Raw genomic sequence first — 18,635 nt, 5'->3', positions numbered from 1 at the left:
CGTTGAAAGATTTTCGGCTGGCCCCCGACCTATAATCGTTAAATCTTAAGTGGACGGGAGAGATATGCATAATATTGGATTAGGTTTCTAAGCCAATAACTAAATTAGTATATAGTTGGACTATTGACAAAGTCCTTTTGGGTTGCCCTCAAACCTAGTAATTGAATATGATAACTTGTAGAGAGAGATATTGACTTATTAATTAATTAAATGATTAGTAAACAACAATAAATGATTTTATTAATATATTATGAGAATAATATATTAATTAGAAATAATATTATTTAATTAAGACTTAATTAGAAATTAATTAGGATTAATTTTGAGATTAATTAGATTAATTAAAAGTGCAAGGACCTAAGTTGTAATTGTTCAATAGTTGAACAAAAGGGTTCCAGATCCTTCCCCGTAAGGGGTGGACGATTTTGGGAGGAGTATTTTAGGGTTTCTAGAATATTCGTTGAAGGTAATTAGGGAATAAGGATAATTGTATAAATTAAAATAATAGTATTATATTGAAATTTAGGTTATCTAAGATTTTCCTAACAGCTATAAATAGGCTCTTACCTTTTCCAATTTTTGGCCATCAATATAACATCCCAAAAATCCATGTGAAAGTTTTCATTTTTTTTTAAACCAATCCAAAACCATAGGTGTTTACAAAACATAATTTCCACAAGTCATAAGCATAAATCAGAGTATTCCAAAATCATAATCTCACAAAATACATGATGATGTGCCCTATCACGTATTCGCCTTGTCACAATCATCATAAGTACATGAAACAATAAAGTGAAACTGTAAGCCAAAGCTTAGTGGGTTCCCCTAAAGTACCACCACACCAGCATATAACATATACAATCATGCATGTTGGGTCAAATCAGTCATCAGACTAGAATACCCTCGGGTCCACAACATCCTCGTTGGATTACCCCTGGCCCACAACCTTCCCGTTGGAATGCCCCAACCCACAACCTTTCGGTTGGATTGCCCGAGTTTGTTGATCGGCAACACAAAGCAGTATAAACTCAACTCCACCATACTATGTCGACATATACATAACATATAACATGCATATAACAAACAAATAATCATATAACCAGTCAGCAGACTAACAAACATATATGCAGATCACTACTGCATAACAACGTCTTATAGACCAAGACACAGATCTAATGGATTTCTACAACATATCAACATTCTCTATACCATGATATATAACCTAGTGGGTTGGCATTGGTGTCTTCGACCCACAAGCACAGTGAAGGAAACTCACCTGAATCGAAGAACTCTGTAACACTAAGATATGATCCCTTTTCTACATTGCTTGCACCTACGAATCCACTAACACCAAAACCAGATAGAATCTTAATAAATATCCTAAGGTAACCTTAATTTGAATATTATAATAATATCTCAAATAAAGCGGTTTCCTTTTACCTTTTCCTTACCCTCCAAGGCTTTCTAGAAGCCCTAGTGATCTCCCACAAAACCGTCCCTTCTAGGGAGGTTTTGGAAGCTTTCATTTGCTTAACTTTTAAACATTGTCACTTTTAGTCCCTAAAATTTTAATTAATTCAATTAATACAATTAATTTGTGATTAATAATTAATTAATTCTAATTGATTTCTTATTAATTACCGAGAAACCCACAAAATCGAAGCTCAGTGTTGAGTACGTGGGGCGTACTCAGCTTGTATGCTAAGCATACTCGCTTTAGGGCTTGTACACGCAACGTACCAGCTTGTACGCCCGATATACTCCCCCTGTTTGGCCAACTTCCTCATTCAGCTCTTAAATGGTTAAGACTTCACTTAAACACTTAGATCTGACTTCCTTAAGGTGGTTTATCACGTAAAGTTGCCAACTTTATGTGCATGCATGGATTAAATGAAATTCTTAAAGCTGAAAAGTACTTAACAAATGACTTAATGCATGCATAAGACCACCAATACCATAAAGTTTGCATTTTTATGCCAAAGGAACCCTCAAAAAGTCCAGATCTACAAGGTTTTGATTCTAAAATGGCCTTAACTCATTGAGACTAACCAAAAGGGACCAAAAAGGACCATAACAAACTAAAGAGTAGATCAAAGCAAAGAGTAGACAGTGTATGGACTTTATACCTCAAAAGTCTCCAAAAGATGGAGCTAATTTTGGATCTCCAAGCTCCTCTCCAAGGAAAGAGTTTTCCAATATTGTCTTCTATCACTTCAAAGAGCACAAAACCCACCAAGGATCAAAACCAAGGCTCAATAGCACCACACAAATCAAATGGACGAATTAGGGTTTTCAAGGGTAAGGAGGCTAATAAAACATGTCCAAAAGAGGCTATCACATGGATTCTATATGGTGCAACATCCTAAATTTAGGGTTTCACTAATCCACACGCACACCCCGCATACACCAACGTACGCCCCGTGTACGTGTCCGAAGGAACGATTAATCATCAGGCTAGTACGCTAAGCGTACCACCTTGTACGCCCCATGTACTTGCCTTAAGGATCATTCTTGCAAACTTTTTCGATTAGGGATAAAGTATGACTCTTACAAAATTTCCAAGTGTTACATGGGGGCAACCCAAAGGACTTTGCTTCTATTTACAAGTTTATACCAATTTAGTTATGAGCTTAGACATCTTGATCCAACAACTTTAACATCATTATAGATTTTAACCATCTTAACCATAATACTCTTTACATTGTACTTCTCATTGCTATGTACTCAACTTCAACAAAGAATCGAGAAACCACACTTTGTCTCTTTGTTCTCCATGAGATTGGTGTACAACCAAGGCTAATGAAAATAAATCGTGCATGATCGCTTGATGGTGGGGCAACTAAGCCAACTAGCATAATAATACATCATGAGATCCAAGCTTCCATTAGAAGGTAAAAATAAACCTTATCCTGGTGTTGTTTTTGTGTCGATATGGGTTTTAAAAAACAAGTATATAATCTTTTAAATTCATCAGAAAGTAATAAATTTAACACATAGCCACTGAAGAGATCATCATGGAACCTTGACTTTGGCCTTTACATTTGTGATTCGTATAAATTTTACATGACAACGATTTTTCTTTCTTTTATGTTGAAATTTCAGGTTATGTTGCATGCCAATGTGAGATATATGTTTTTTTTCATAGAGTAAAGGATTTCATGAGGTTTAAATGTAGCTTGAAAAGATATGAGATTCTCCATTGTTAATTTCAGATTCTATAACTATTGCAGTTCACCTTCAACATTGATTTTCGCTACAATAAAAACATAATTCATGAAAACCAAAAGACATGAAAGTTATAAATAATCTTGTCTTCTTACCACCACAACTTGATTAATGTCAATTAAAACATCGAGTAATCGGATATGATCAAAACACTAAATTGCAGTAATTATGTCCAACATCCTTTTTGTTCGTTACTTTGTTGGTTTTCCATCTTATTCTCCAAGCTAGAATCTAATCTAAATATGTGCATTATATATAACTCTTATATTAATTTTTTGGGTGTTATAAGTAACAATTAACTACCATAAATTAAAAAAAGCTATTGAGTTGTAGGTGTTATAATTACCAATCACTAATACAAGTTAAAAACTATTGAGGTGTAGTGATTAAATAGTTAAAACTTAAAGAATTTTCGTATTAAAGTAAATTAATGTGTATTTAATTATTTGAAATTTGAAGAGGCTTGAAAGTTTCAAATGAATATGGTTTAAGATGTTGGTTTATTTTGAACCAATCAACTAAGTAGATGAATTTCATTAAAAGATTTATCATAAAATGAAATGATAATGATATATAGATTATTAGACAAAAAATTCACAATTAGTTATCTACATGAACTTTTATGAATTTATAAACAATATGTCAATAACTCTATCACAAAGGTGTTTCCATTTCAAGCCATATGGCATAATGATCGCGGAATTCATTAAATTTAGGGATAATGACTTAAAAGGTTAATGTATTTTTCGTTTTGTACATATTTAGTCATTGAATTTTTTTTTGTCAACATTTTCCCATTAAACTTGTTTTGTTGTCCATATCTTACCCTTATGACTCGTTGGTGTGGGTTTAACCGGTTTCCGACGGTTTTTGCATTTTCGACGAGACTCCGGTCATCTTCTCTGGCAAGTCTCCGACCAATATGATTTTTCTGGCAAGTTGTAACACACAAGTAATGTTTTGATTATTAACTCAAGAACACACACAACACACTAGATTTCGATTTCCAAAATAAAATACACAAACACACATACCTCGCTTCTTGATCGTCGTTCTCATCAACCACTACCACCACCAATCCCTTCTTCCGCCCCCCTCATCTCTCTATTAACAAATCAGTTACGTTTTCTAGCTGGATTTATTTCTCCAAAGCAACCCAAGTTACCATTAAAATTGTTTACTGTTCATCATTTTCAACCTCCAAGCCACCATTAAAACCGAGACCTTCACCTTTACAAACCCAGATCCCGTCTCAAGCTATTTCCAACAACCTCCGATCAAACTTCATTGATGATTCCTTCACTTCAGATGATTCCCCTTCGTTTTTCTCTGATGGTTGAAAGTAAGCAAAAGACAAACTATGCATCATAATGTACAAGCTCGTCGATGCATTATCCTTTAAACCAGCACAATGGGAGAGAAGGAGGTTGCAATCAAATTGAAGAGGGTGGGTGTCAATTGCAGTGAGAACAAGAAAAAGAAGGAGCCTACGACCAATTCCTTTTGTTGCTCAGATGCTTGGAACTCGAGTTTGGAATAGAAGGGGAGTACCCTTCTTGTTTGGTTCCTATTTCTTTCTTATCAGAGCACACACAAAAGAGAAGTTTTTCTTGTCATTTATCACAAATCTGATGTATGTAACCCAGTTGATGAGAAAAAAGAAGAAAGAAAGAGAAGGAGAATGACATAATAGACTGAAGTTTTTGAGTTCGTCGGAGCCTCGCCGGAGAAGATGGCCAGAGCATCGCCGAAGGTATCAAATACGCCGGAAACCGGCTAAACCTCTGATAGTAGGTCATAAGGATGTTTTTTAAACAGTTTAAGAAGTTCAATGGAAAAATATGAACAAAAAAATAATTCAGTGACTAAATATATACAAATCCAAAAATAACTTACCTTTTTAAGTCATTATCCCTTAAAGTGTTTGTGTTTTTTTTTAAAATAAACTCGAGAAATGCATAGACAATCATTGAGTTATTATGTTGTTAAGTGTATATTTACATATTAATGCAATATTTACGTCTTACAATCTTATTAGTTCCATTTTCATCTAATTTCATCCGAAATAACATGTATAATTCATCTAATTTTCAAGAAAAAAAAATCAAAATCGTTTTATTTTTACACACAAAAAGGTTGATTTAGGTCATTTACTCGAACGACAAATAGCACTACAGCAGTGTGTGCAAGACTGAAAGTCGTTTAGCGTGAAAATTGTAATGCTGAGTGGGGCCCACGACACTTTTATGGTAAAAACCACCCACCTTTCTTCACCGCATGCACACACCCTCCCCCTCGTCTCCCTCTCTACCCCACAAAATCTCCATAGCCAACGTCCTTAACCGCTTTCATCTCACACACATTTTGTGAAGAAACACTTCAATGAAGTCATGTTCATGAAGTTTAAATCTGGAAGTTGAATTACAACAGCTCGATTCAATAGTACAAGCTTAGTAGTGTTCGCGATGAAGAAGTTCAGATCAAAGCTACCTCGCCGGAAACGTTCTAAATTTTCTCCTATTCTTAGATCTTCTCCTGCTCTAAAGTTCAATTATAGTTCGATCATTGATTCTTCTTCGAATTTGACACGAGATGTTGGATTTGCGTGTGATTCCTCGAGCGTAGTATCGACGAACAACAAATCGGTGAAGAAGAGAAGTTTTGCCGATGGAAATGCCGCCGTCGCTAGCGAATTTCGGAGGATTACGAGGTCGTATAGTAAGCGGATGGAGATTATGGCTGAGAAGGAAGTTGAAGTGTCGGAGTCGTCTTCGTGCGTGGAGATGCTTGACTCGAGGTCGAAGAGCACAATTCGGAGAGAACCTGAAGTTTTGAAAGATGTAAAAGCAGAGAACGATGATGACGTTTCGATTACTGTCTGTGGAATCGAGAATTCAGAGGTCACAACGCGATCCGAGTGTTCAAATTTTCCTGTAGAGTTGACAGATCGAAGAGATGAGCTGCAAGGAAACGAAGAAATTGATGCATCAGTTTCCTCTCGACTAGCATCTCCTCGAGAAAAATTCGGAATGAATTCGCGTTTCAAACTATCAGACACTACGATCAACGAAGGTCAATCAGCTTATTCAGAGGCAAAGGACTACGCCGTTTCAGTTGCTTCTCGTCCAAAATCTCAACCTGATCCAGCATCCGCAAATATCACTTCATACATCAGTAAATCAGACACAAGTAAGACAGTCAACGATCCTCAAGCGGAGAATTGTGGAGAGTCAAAGCTGATTTCAGCAGACTTTGATTTGACATGTTCAGAAAGTTTGTCCTGCGAAGATGATGAGTTTGATCACTCGTCTGCTGAGTGTACGGATGCTAATATGGGGAGTTCTGAGATAGAATTTTCATCTGACTACACTCCTTCGACATGGGACATGTCCGGTAGTCAATTTTCTGAACGATCATTTGGGGATACAACTCCGTCACCAACGTTCCAATTGTTCCTCTTCTACCGTCAAAAATTCTGCAAATCTGAGGTTTCTGCAAAAGTCGCTTCAACAGGCAATAACGAACTTCCTAATACAACTATTGTAAGTTAATTATGCCTCTGCTTCGATTTGGTTGCCTAATTTTTTTGTATATCCACGTTGCTACTTTCTCCTTTAATTACTACATACGTTTGGTGTTATTTGGATATTTATATTGCGGTTCAGATGTTGTATTCTTTAGTGATAAACTTACTTTTATTTATAGTATTATTAGTTAATTGTTAGTACATATATTGCTGCTTTCTCATAATAATTATATTGCTCCAATGAGATGTACCATGTGGTTTGAAAGTTGTTTAATCGGATCATTTACTTTTACAGTGGAAGACATAATGTCGTTTGATTTATCATTGTCAGAAATTGTTGAGACCTGAAGACGAAGAACATGAAGAAAGCTACCAGATGATGAGGCAAAGAGAGAGGAGGCAGGTATATCTTCATGACTATGCAGAGGAATACTGTGGGACTAAGGAACATGGACATTTGGTTCTCCAGCAAAGGTTGCAGATGGTGCATTGGATAATTGAGGTCTGTTTCTGTTTGAACTGCTTTATGATGCATATTACTTACTCTTAGAAATTTGTTCTCATTGCACTTGCACACTCAACTACTTCCTATTCTTTTCCTATTTTTAACTAATATCTCTTACTTTTGAGCAGCAATCAGCTAACAAGGAATTCCAAAAGGAAACCATGTTCCTAGGTGTCAGCCTTTTGGACCGGTTTCTTAGCAAAGGATACTTCAAAAATGAAAGGGAGCTTCAAATTGTTGGCATTGCTTGTCTCACCCTTGCAACAAGAATTGAAGAAAACCAGCCCTCCAACAGGTCCAAAATCCTTTTAATCCTTCTCCTCTTTCATAATCAGTTAATAACAAAAATTACTGTAATTTGATCATTGCAGCATTCGACAAAAGTCATTCAACATAGGAAGCAATGAATACAGCAGATCCGAAGTGGTTGCCATGGAATGGCTGGTGCAAGAAGTCCTCAACTTCCAATGCTTTTTACCAACCATCTACAATTTCTTATGGTAAACAATATTCTCTCAAATCAATCCATCAAAAAACTATATATCTACAAAATCTTACTATTTCTTCTTAATTCTCATTCACCTCCATATGAAAGGTACTATCTCAAAGCTGCAAGAGCCAATCAAGATATTGATAAAACTGCCAAGTATCTTGCAGTCCTCACACTCCTGGGCCATGAACAGTTATGCTTCTGGCCCTCAACTGTTGCAGCCAGTTTAGTCATCATAGCATGTCTAGCAAACAACCAACATTCATCTCACCAACAAATTGCATGGGTATAACTTATAAAACTTATTTCATGTTTACCTTAATTACTTTCATCCATTAATCCAACTTTCTGGATTTTCATTTTCAGATTCACAATGGATCAAATGATACTGATCTACCCGACTGCATAAAGGTAAATACACCATAAACCATTTTATTATATAGCAACTTACAATGAAAAGCAATGTACTTTTCTCCATTTACAAATATAGGCAGCAGATTTATATCTTTTACCTATATTGCTCTTATAGGTAAAAAAAATTGAAGTACATTGTCTATATTGGTAAAAAGAGTGAATTACATTGCTATTTCCTACAATTTGCCCTTTATTATTATATAATATTGTTTCCATCCAAACACAACTTAAAATTTTCAAATTTTGACTTTTACTTTGGCAGTGTCTGGAGTGGTTGGTTAAGTACATATGCTAATACAGGAATAACACAACATGCATATCCATAAAAGTTATCCCAGTTTTGAAAGTAGCACAAAGACAAAGGTATTGGTTTTAAATAAGTGGAACAAGCTTCCCAAAAGCACATTAGTACATTACGTTAATATAGTTAAAAAGTCAAAAACTATCCATTTTTTTCACACTTACAGTATAGATATTAATATTACCTCATGTTGTAAACATATTACATACTGATACTGATATGTCATATGCAATCTGTATAGATTGAGTAGAATAACATTTCAAAGTTCTGGAAGCTTGTTCTTTTCACTGGACGATTTATCTTTGACAACTGAAGATTTATCACCACTGTTAACTGTCTTTGAGTTAACAGGAGACCCTTTGACCAAAGATTCATCACTATTGTTAACTGTGGTTGAGTTTGAGTTTGAGGTCTGCTTTTCATTATTGTTAACTGTGTTTATGTTTGAGTTTGAGTTTGACCTCTCCTTTTCCTCTTTGTCAACCTTCTCTTTAGTCTTGTTCCCCACACCTTCAGCGGCCTTTGTAATCGCAGCAAAAGCACCAGAAAACCAAACGGCCCCACTTGACACGTAAGGGTTGGCCATGAGAGTGTTGGCTTTTTGTTCAGCTACAGCAATGGCTGATTGTGTTTTTTCACTCACTTGGTAACGCTCGTTTACTTCTTTTAATTTTTGACTTAGACCCATTTTTCGGTCAAGGTCAGCAACTTTAGCAGAGGCGTTGGATGTGAATTGATGTTTCTCGTCAAACGACTGAGCTTTTTTTAGTGCGTCTTTTCCTAAAACATAACCCTTGGCAAGCATCGTGCTTACAACCTCTTCAGCCTTTTGTACAACCTCGCCTTTCTTATCTGTATCTGTAGGTGGAGCATCTGGTGGCAGCTGGTAATTCTCCATTAAGCTTACTGACACCGATAGATCCGCGATTGTGGCTCCCTTTAAAATATTATCTTTTCAAAAAATATATATATTTTTTATTAACTAATAATTACGATGATATAAATTTACATACAGTCAACAGAACTGCTGTGTCTGCTCCCTGTGATTCCTTGAAAGTAACAAACGCCTGTTGTGTGGTTTCACTTTCACTGAACCATTTGAAGTCATAATAAGACTATATATATAATATATATAAAAAAAAGTGGAGTTTGAATAAAATGTTACCTTTTCATTTCAATGTAATGGATATCACCGGAAAAGTTGAAGAACTCCCAGATGTCTTTTTTGGTGACAGCGACTGAGATATTACTCACTTTCACCGTTTTTATCTGTTATATAAGATTTGCGAGTCAATCATGGAATAATTAGGAAAAACGATATCTAAATTCTAAACTAAAAAACAGATGTTTTTTCAAGCTCGGTTTTCACTTGTGAAACTTTGGGTGTATTGGCCGGAGGAGCATCTGTTTCAGTCTTTGGTTCAGTACCAGCCTTGGGAGCCTGAAATTTTAAGATGTTTAATCTGTCATTTATTGAATTCTCAAAACAATTTAAATGGTAAAAGTAGAACACTTTTTTTTTTTTTTTTTTTTTTTTGCAAACTAAAATAGTTGAAGTAAGTTAGGTTCTCACTTCTGACTTGGGTGCTTCAGTCTTAGGAGAAACATCCTTCTGAGTCTTTGGTTCAGAAGCAGCTGTAGGAGCCTGCAATTTTCATATGCTCAAGGGAATTAACAATCACTTGATTAGATGGAAATCAAATAACAAGCAAGTTTAGTTCTCACTTCTGAAATATTGGCGGTTGACTTAGGTGCAGTATCAGGAGGAACAGTCTTTGGTTCATTAGCAGCCATTTGAACCTGCAATTTTCAGATGTTGAAACAATTACACGTATTCTAAAAAGGACTTAGATGGTTCACGTTGACAATAAATGGTAAATCCGAATGATTCAATACAAAGTACAAACACAATCTTAAGAACTCAAATTTGGGAACAAGATGCTTCTTTTGTAGCATTCCATCAAACAATTTGATTTTGACCAAATGAAATATATCATTTTTCAATCATGAGAACAACTTCCCCGTAGAATCATAACAAACGGATATTAAAAAGATACGATAACCCTAAACCAACTCGGATGACGATTGTTAATAACAAAACATAGGGTTTGAAAGAAAAAAAGAAATCGAGATGACCGAAATTTTAAAAGGAAATTCATACGTACGTACCGATATTTTAAGATTTATCCAACTGGGAAATTGAGTCTAGAAAAGAAAAGATGAATGAAATGCAAGAAGGGAGAGATGAAGGCTTTCGCAATCGCCGGTGGCCGGTGGGGGAACGATGAGCCATAAAATGTGATATGCCGCAGATTTCCGCGGGAACTTCGGCTATGCTATTATATGATTCTATTTCTCTCCCATTCCGTCTCAAAAAGATTAATAACATTTTCTATTTTTATATAATGGTAATTTAATAAAAATATTTAATTACTGGGCAAGTTGGGCTGTGCCAATGGGTAAGGTAAGTCGGATAATGGCTACCGGCCCATAACTCAAATATGTCATTTATGATCATTTCCCTTATAAATAAAATTAAAATAATTTTAACATTTATCTGATTTTTTGACATTTGAAAATTTATGATATTTTTTAAATAAATAATATCCATATGCTAATTTATAATTTTTTTTTTTTAATTTTTAAAATTAAAAAATCACATAATACTTTTACTTATACTAGCCGTCTACCCGCGCAAAGCGGCGGGCGACGAATAATTTGATCTCTTTAGAGTTAAAACCATTTTGCGTTCACTTCGAGAAATGAATATTAAATGACATCTATTTTTCAAGAGCATTACTATACCATATTAAGGGGGATGTTTGGCTAAGCTTTTTTAAAACAACTTATTAGGTTTCACATCACTATAGGTTAAAAAAGTGTTTGGATTAAAATAACTTATTCCGGTGAGGAACCTCTAATACGTCATTTTTTCATAAGTTACCATACACTTACTTATTAACTTATAAACTAATAAACTAATAAGCAATAAGCTTTTTTGCCAGACACCCCCTAAATGGTTATTACTTCCATTTATACATACCCAAACCACTTGTATTGTTTATCGTCCTCTTTTTTTTTTTTTTTTTTTTTTCGTTTTCCTTAATTCCTTTATTAATTTAATGTCCTACTAAGTAAAATGTTAAAATATATAAATAATAGTTTATAAAATAAACTTTTAGAATATCAGGTGTTGTGATTCAAAAATAGGCCTTTGAGAAGGCAAAAATACTCAGGTGTCAACTTGTTCATTGTGATTTTAAACCAAGTTTGGTCACAAATTAAAACATTTTCAACGATGTTATGTAATTCAAGGATTCATATTGATTTAGGTTCTCGAAAGCTTAAAATATTGAACAAAATCTATATAGAACCTTATAATAAGGGCAATAATAACTGTAATCAGGAAGTCCACGTAATGAAACTTGATATTATAAGGACCAATGATGAAAAAGGTTTCATTTTTAGCCTAAACAAGATGAAAAATATACAAACTACCTTAATCATGTCAAATCTTGTGTTTAACCGTTCTTTATTACAAAAATAAGATGTCAAAATATACAAACTAATGATAATACAATGCTCTAACTGGCCCTCTTAGTTAAGTTCTTTGAACCTGCAAAGCCAACACATTAAAGAAACATAGTAAAAACCTTTTTAAGAACAAACCTGATATAATAAAGCCTTTATCTAATATATTTATAAGATAAAAATACAAAAAGTTAAAAATAATGAAATCAATTACAAGTAAGGATTAAAATAAAAACATTTTAAGAAAGAGTCATCTGCAGAAGGGATATTTGAATCAACATGTATTTTCTGATGGTTTCAAATTTTGAATTATCCGAAATTCAGGGAAGGAGATAGAATTTGTTGAGAAATATAAGGATTCAAAACACATGTTAAAATTTAATATTATTTTATTGATGACTACTTGTACTATTAGCTTAATGATTTGAACGTTTTAAAAAAATAATATTATTATATTCAATCTATTTTTAGAAATAGTGAGATTTCTTTTATAAGATAGTAAAGATATGTAAAGTATTAAATATAACATATATGATAATAAATTGTAATTAATATGTTTTTTTATTCTTTATTTCAAAATTTCATTTTAAAAAATACATATTATTTAATTTTTTTATATTTATATGGGTGTTACACCTAGTATATATAAAAACTTTTATTTGAAACAATGAACAAAATAATTGTTAAAGAGTTGGTAAAGAAGTTTTACTTTCAATTAAGGGGATTTTGCTCGAAACCTTTTTTTTTTTTTTTTTTTTTTTTTCTAAATATCTCTTCGAAGAAAAATATTGAAATATTTTTGTAAAGTTGTAATAACGATAATGTTTGATCTCCATATATGGACATGGGTTTCAAAACCATTTAGCATTGATTTTACATACTTACAGAGAAATATATAAGATTTCCGTACTTTATAAACAAAGTTTTGGTAGTTTAACAGTAGTAATCATTTGTTTCCAACTAATAGGAAATAATCTTTTTTTTTTTTTTTTAAATTAAATGAAAAAATTAACAAGGATACAAAAAACATTTTATGCATAAGAAATGAAAGTTTCTTCTAGCTTTGTATGAGTACTCACTTCTTATTCTACAAACATATGTCTCAATACTTTTAACATATTTTTTTGGAAACTCATACACGAAAGCTATAATTGGTTTTTATAACTATGGGTGACCAAAAATACCGATGGTACCGAACCATAAACCACACTATACTTTGTTTGATATTTTGTATTTAGTTTTTATTTTTATGTCATTTTGGTTTCGGTACATTTGGTTTGGTACCGGTTTCAATATTTTTTCCACTTTTAAGTTCAAACTAAACATATTTTCCCTAATCGAACTAATACCATACCTTATAGTTCAATTCTTTATTCGGTTCTTAATTTTGTACCATTTTGTTCAGTACTTTTGGTTCGATATCAATTATGTTTCATTACCGAGCTCACCCTTTATAACATAAAATGTTTAAGTGGTTGTGTTTGTGTATTTAACTCGCTCACCGTAAACTTTGTCCAAATTTTTATGATAACTTTTACCATAAGTTTTAATATTGAGAGGTCTTTTACATGTTTTGACCGCGACCCTAAATTATTACTGGGCCGACCATGAATATGAGTATTTGTCAAATTCTAATATTTATTTAGAAATAAAATAAGAAAAATGAGCCACATATTGTGAAATGGAAACAAAAATCTTTTGTATTGAGTATTAACATTTTGTGTGAGAGAGAGAGAGAGAGAGAGAGAGAGAGAGAGAGAGAGAGAGAGAGAGAGAGAGAGAGAGAGAGAGAGAGAGAGAGAGAGAGAGAGAGAGAGAGAGAGAGAGAGAGAGAGAGAGAGAGAGAGAGAGATTTTCATATTTACGAATTTGAAAGAAATGAAAAGGAAATAAATATTTTATGAGTTATCTAGTTGAATGAAAAAAGAAAACAAATTAAATTCAAGTTTTATTTCCAAGATTTTTTTTTTCTCTTAAAATCCTTCCAAATTGTTAGAAAAGCTAGGAAGAAAGGTTATCATTTCTTTTATTTTTCTGTTCTTTCTAATTCATTTTATTAAAAAAATCGAGGAACATAAACATTTTTTTTTTATTTCTTCTTAGTTCCCAAGTTCCACTTAAAGTGGGAAGTTGATGAAATTAGAAGGGAACAAATTTTGATGTTCCTGAAATTTTGAAGGATGGTCTTTTATCCTAACTTTTCTTCCAAAAGGATTTGGAATAAAGGAAAATAAGATTTTTTATTTTCTATTCCTTTCAACTAGGAAACACATAAAATGTTTATTTCTATTTCATTTCTTTCAAACTCTAGAGCACGAAAATATAATATTTTTTCCATTTTTTTCTTTGCTAAAACTCATAAACAAACGAGTTACCTTTTGGTGATCAATATTTGTTTTATTAAACGACTAATTTTTTTTTTTATAATCAATTAGCTATTATCAAAGTAATTATCTAACCCTCTGCTTTGATAATTGACAGAAGAACTTATTTAATGAGAAAATAAAACTAGTACTCATATAACTAGTTAAAAAGTCACATCAAAGCTAATATATGTTTATTAATATATAAACGATTGATATCATGTATGATTCTAGTTAACAAAGCTAATATAATTCTTATTAATATATAAATGATATATGAATTTTGTCATTTGGATGATGATATTCCTATGTGACCAAACTCTTTAACCTATTGCAATTGGGACTTCCACATTTATATCCTCCAATAACGACAGAAAGTCAAAGACAATCCATCCACCTTCTATACTTGTATTTTTCAATACGAATCCAAAATTTTTGACTAGGAGATACACTACTATTACACATATAACAAAATTTGGCATTCATTGATAAGAGACATGCAACTTTAATGCTAAAAAGTTATAAATATTTATTTCATAAGTATTAGATATCGTATTGAATATTAATTCTCTAATACCAAATATGAGCATTAAGCCTTTTGAAACATAAAGACAAGTGGTTTGTCACCAAAATTTTTGACTAGGAGATACACTACTCTTACACATATAACAAAATTTGACAATAAGAGACATGCAACTTTAATGCTAGAAAGTTATAAATATTTATTTCTTAAATATTGGGTACGTATTGAATATTAATTCTATAATACCAAATATGAGCATTAAGCCTTCTGAAACATAAAGACAAGTGGTTTGTCACCAAGGGCGAGCCATTTCTTTCCATTTTCCTCTAAAATCCCCACATCTCCACACACAACTTTACAACTACCACTACAAACACTTGGACAAAACACTATTTTATATCCAATATCCCCAACCCTCTCGATCCTAAACCAATTACTTACGGTAGCCACCCCTGGCCGACCCACCACGCCGCCACTCCTCACGTAGTACTTTCCACCACCAAAACCGCCACCACTGATCACCCTCCATACGGTGGACTGAACACATATTGTTGCAGCATTAAACAAAATGTTGAGATCACTCGACAAGGTTATGGAATTTTGTTTTGTGTCAAGTGGTACAAATCTAAGAGGGAGACCGTTTGAGAGTTGGGTGTTTTCTTGAACAACAAAGGGAGGACAAATACCATCTCGTGAAGCAAGAGAGAGGCCACCACCGCTACTATCGTTTGATTGGATTGGGGTTATATGGTACTTTAACCCTGGTTGGACCTCATGACCATCAGAGTCGAAGGGGATAGATGTATCGGTGATGGCGTCGATGCCAGCGGTGATGGTTGTGGTAGTTTCAAGGGGTTGGGGGGAAGTTATATAAAAGGAAGAGATGAGAGTGGATAAGAGAGTTGGAATTAGAAGCTTCAACTTCATCTTGTGTTTGTAGTGAGTGAAGGAAACAAGAATGGTGGCACTATATATAGACATAGACAACATGGCTATAAATAAAGTCTATAATCCGCCAATTTAACATAGAATTGAGGAAGATATTATTCTATTTCATGTATTATTTAACTATAAGTTGAATACATTATTGGTCATATACTTTATATTTAATAATCACCAATTATATAATTATTATTCATAATCAAACTAACTTAAATAATCACTTATGGTTAACATGTACAAGTTTGTTTTATCAAATTGTCCTTTTTATCATCTAGTTATCCCATATTTTTATGTTTTATCAAATTGTCCTTTTTATCATCTAGTTATCCCATATTTTTATCAATCATTTTAGGCTGGACGAAAAAAGTATGAGTTGGACGATTGTGAGAAAAATATGAATACGTAATTAATAAGAAAAACTTGTTTACATATCCAAGTGAAAAAAACCAATATAATAATATTTATTAACTACAATCCATGATGTACAACAAACGCAACATTATTTTAGGAAAATTGAGTAATTTAACCCCAATTTAATGTTTACTTAAAAACGATAAAAAAAAATTGTTTTTTGCAAAAATAACCATTTTGTCTAGAATGGGAAACTAAGAAAAAATTATTTTTCTGACAATAAATATATTTTAGACCGATAATCTGGAATTTTGGACCAACATTTTGGATTCCAGATTGAAATTTCGGAGGTCGACAAAAAAAGCTCTCGAATTTCAAGAATAAGTCCGAAATCCGATGAACAATCTTGAATTTCGGGAAAAAAAATCATTTGAACTTAAATTTAACAAATGTTCAACAAACATAATAAATATGAGCTATATACAATATTAAGACATAAAATCAGACATTTAATTAAAAAACAATGACATTAAAAACTTTGAAATTAACATTTTGGACATTTTGGAAAATAAGTAGAGAGATTTCTTTGGGAAAAAAAGCCATAAAAGAACTCCAAAATTTAAATATCAAATCTAGAATGAGAATTCAGAGTAAGTGATCATTTTTCAAAAATTATATATATATATATATATATATATATATATATATATATATATATATATATATATATATATATATATATATATATATATATATATATATATATATTAAAATTCACTTAAATGATTAGTTTATTCAATTTTCCTTAACCCTTTTATCGTGTTGCTAAACAACATTATACAAAAATTATTTTCTGTTCTATTGTTTTTCATTCGGCCATGATAGAATTATTATGAAGATGAAAAACTACCACAAAACAGTCTTCCACATACGGTGGAACATGTTAATTCTTGTGTGAATCAACTTAGTAATAAAAAAAGGAAAACTACAATAAAATCCCTACATATTGGCCTCATAATCGATTTAGTTCCTATATATTTTTTTTTATTCAATTAAGTCCCAAATACCGGTAATCGTATTCAATTTAATCCTTTGACCCGGTCAACAGGTCATTCAACTTTCAAAAATTACATTTTTGGTCCAGATTTCAAAATTTATTACAAATTTGATCCAAAATTTACACTTTTGGCCCGGATTTTAATTTTTTTTTACAAATTTGGTCAAAACTTTACCTTTTTTGCCCAAATTTTAGAATTTTATTATGAATTCATCCTAATTTTAGTTTTTTTGCAACTTTTTTTTTCAAAAAATTGTTTCTAATATGTTTTTTCTTTATAAAATCATATTTATACCAAAAAAAATGTATTTTCACATAAAAATCTTATATTTTCTATATAAAACTTTTTTTAAAAAGTTTTTTGTATATGAAATATCTAGTTATAAAAATATGTATTTATTTAGTATATAAATATATATAAATTTGTTTTTATAAAAAAATGTATACACACCTTTAGCAAGAGCACTAGCGCATGACTTTTCCAAATCGCGACAAAACTTTTTGTGTCACAAAATCCGATACAATTTACCTTTTACCGACTATGAAACCAAAGTTTAAAGGAATCAAACAGCTAATAATTTGTTGCAAATTAATGACAAAACAACAACCAACCCTATAACGACAAAACAATGACAATATAACTGGGATGGAAGATTTTCTTTAAATTACCGACGATTTCAACAATATTGCATTGCAACTAACACAAGTCGTTTATGATGGATTTTATGCAAAACTAATAAACTTAAACTCTTAAGTGTGTATGCAATCCTAATAAAGATCTATGTTTTCTCTATTGAACCATAAATAAGAACATTAAAAAGAAACCCTAAAAACCCTAGTTAATTTTCCAAAATACTAAAGAAAAGGATTAAGGTTATATACCTTTTAGTTGTTATAGCAAACAACAAGAATTATCCTTTGTTGCTCTCTTGGAAGCAAGCAACACAAATGTTGTGCCTTTAATGAAATCACATCCAAATTAGCAAGAGGAAAACCATAGAGAGAGGAGAAGAGAACCAAGATTTCATCCAAGGCTCTTGGAAGAAAGGCATGGATGAAATTAAGGGGCTAGGGATTCCTTATATAGTTGAGGAAACTTGGTGCTAAAGCTAGGGTTAATGGATATGCTATAGATCCTTTGTTTGGTGACCAAGCAACCTATTCCCATTATCCAAGAGGCTTGAACGAAAACTCTTGGGTTTGACCAAGTGATTTTTGTCTACCTCATCTTATGAGGTTAATGGGCTTTCTTTCTTCAACTTTTAATAAATAACCAAACAACCTCTACACTTTTAATTAATCTAATTAATTCTAATTAATTTATGATTAATTATTAATTAAATAATATGAATTCTGATTAATATGTTATTTTCACAATACATGAATAAATAATTTATTTCAATTTGT

The 18,635-nt window shown here is 32.3% G+C and overlaps 3 protein-coding genes across 3 annotated transcripts; 1 reads left to right on the top strand and 2 right to left on the bottom strand.

Annotated features, from left to right (window-relative positions):
- The first annotated feature begins 5,524 nt into the window (after positions 1 to 5,524).
- Positions 5,525 to 8,592, top strand: SDS (Cyclin family protein). The gene is made up of 7 exons (XM_078989505.1): positions 5,525 to 6,767; positions 7,083 to 7,253; positions 7,385 to 7,551; positions 7,628 to 7,756; positions 7,852 to 8,032; positions 8,113 to 8,157; positions 8,423 to 8,592. The coding sequence occupies exons 1-7, from the start codon at positions 5,691 to 5,693 to the stop codon at positions 8,453 to 8,455; spliced, it is 1,803 nt and encodes a 600-aa protein (XP_078845631.1). The 5' UTR covers positions 5,525 to 5,690; the 3' UTR covers positions 8,456 to 8,592.
- Positions 8,593 to 8,606: 14 nt separating this feature from the next.
- On the bottom strand, positions 8,607 to 10,817 carry LOC145041441 (binding partner of ACD11 1-like). The gene is made up of 7 exons (XM_078989506.1): positions 10,631 to 10,817; positions 10,187 to 10,261; positions 10,035 to 10,106; positions 9,831 to 9,902; positions 9,627 to 9,730; positions 9,475 to 9,550; positions 8,607 to 9,398 (listed from the first exon to the last, which is right to left on the bottom strand). Exons 2-7 carry the CDS (start codon positions 10,253 to 10,255, stop codon positions 8,721 to 8,723), a joined length of 1,071 nt encoding a protein of 356 aa, XP_078845632.1. The 5' UTR covers positions 10,256 to 10,261; positions 10,631 to 10,817; the 3' UTR covers positions 8,607 to 8,720.
- Positions 10,818 to 15,052: 4,235 nt separating this feature from the next.
- LOC145041439 (miraculin-like) lies at positions 15,053 to 15,838 on the bottom strand. The gene has a single exon (XM_078989504.1). The coding sequence runs from the start codon at positions 15,803 to 15,805 to the stop codon at positions 15,137 to 15,139; it is 669 nt and encodes a 222-aa protein (XP_078845630.1). The 5' UTR covers positions 15,806 to 15,838; the 3' UTR covers positions 15,053 to 15,136.
- Between the last annotated feature and the right edge of the window lie 2,797 nt (positions 15,839 to 18,635).

This window comes from Lactuca saligna, chromosome 4, assembly GCF_052625555.1.
Source record: "Lactuca saligna cultivar CGN05327 chromosome 4, ASM5262555v1, whole genome shotgun sequence".
Classification (NCBI taxonomy): domain Eukaryota; kingdom Viridiplantae; phylum Streptophyta; class Magnoliopsida; order Asterales; family Asteraceae; genus Lactuca; species Lactuca saligna.
The sequence above is the reverse complement of the archived record's forward strand: the minus strand, read 5'-3'. Positions and strand labels throughout refer to the sequence as shown.

Coding starts and splice junctions, on each gene's coding strand:
- SDS (XM_078989505.1), top strand. CDS start 5,691: ATGAAGAAGTTCAGATCAAAGCTACCTCGCCGGAAACGTTCTAAATTT. Junction 6,768..7,082: donor AACTTCCTAATACAACTATT/GTAAGTTAATTA, acceptor TATCATTGTCAG/AAATTGTTGAGACCTGAAGA. Junction 8,033..8,112: donor CTCACCAACAAATTGCATGG/GTATAACTTATA, acceptor TTTCATTTTCAG/ATTCACAATGGATCAAATGA.
- LOC145041441 (XM_078989506.1), bottom strand. CDS start 10,255: ATGGCTGCTAATGAACCAAAGACTGTTCCTCCTGATACTGCACCTAAG. Junction 9,731..9,830: donor ATACACCCAAAGTTTCACAA/GTGAAAACCGAG, acceptor CTTATATAACAG/ATAAAAACGGTGAAAGTGAG. Junction 9,399..9,474: donor ACACAGCAGTTCTGTTGACT/GTATGTAAATTT, acceptor AATATTTTAAAG/GGAGCCACAATCGCGGATCT.
- LOC145041439 (XM_078989504.1), bottom strand. CDS start 15,805: ATGAAGTTGAAGCTTCTAATTCCAACTCTCTTATCCACTCTCATCTCT.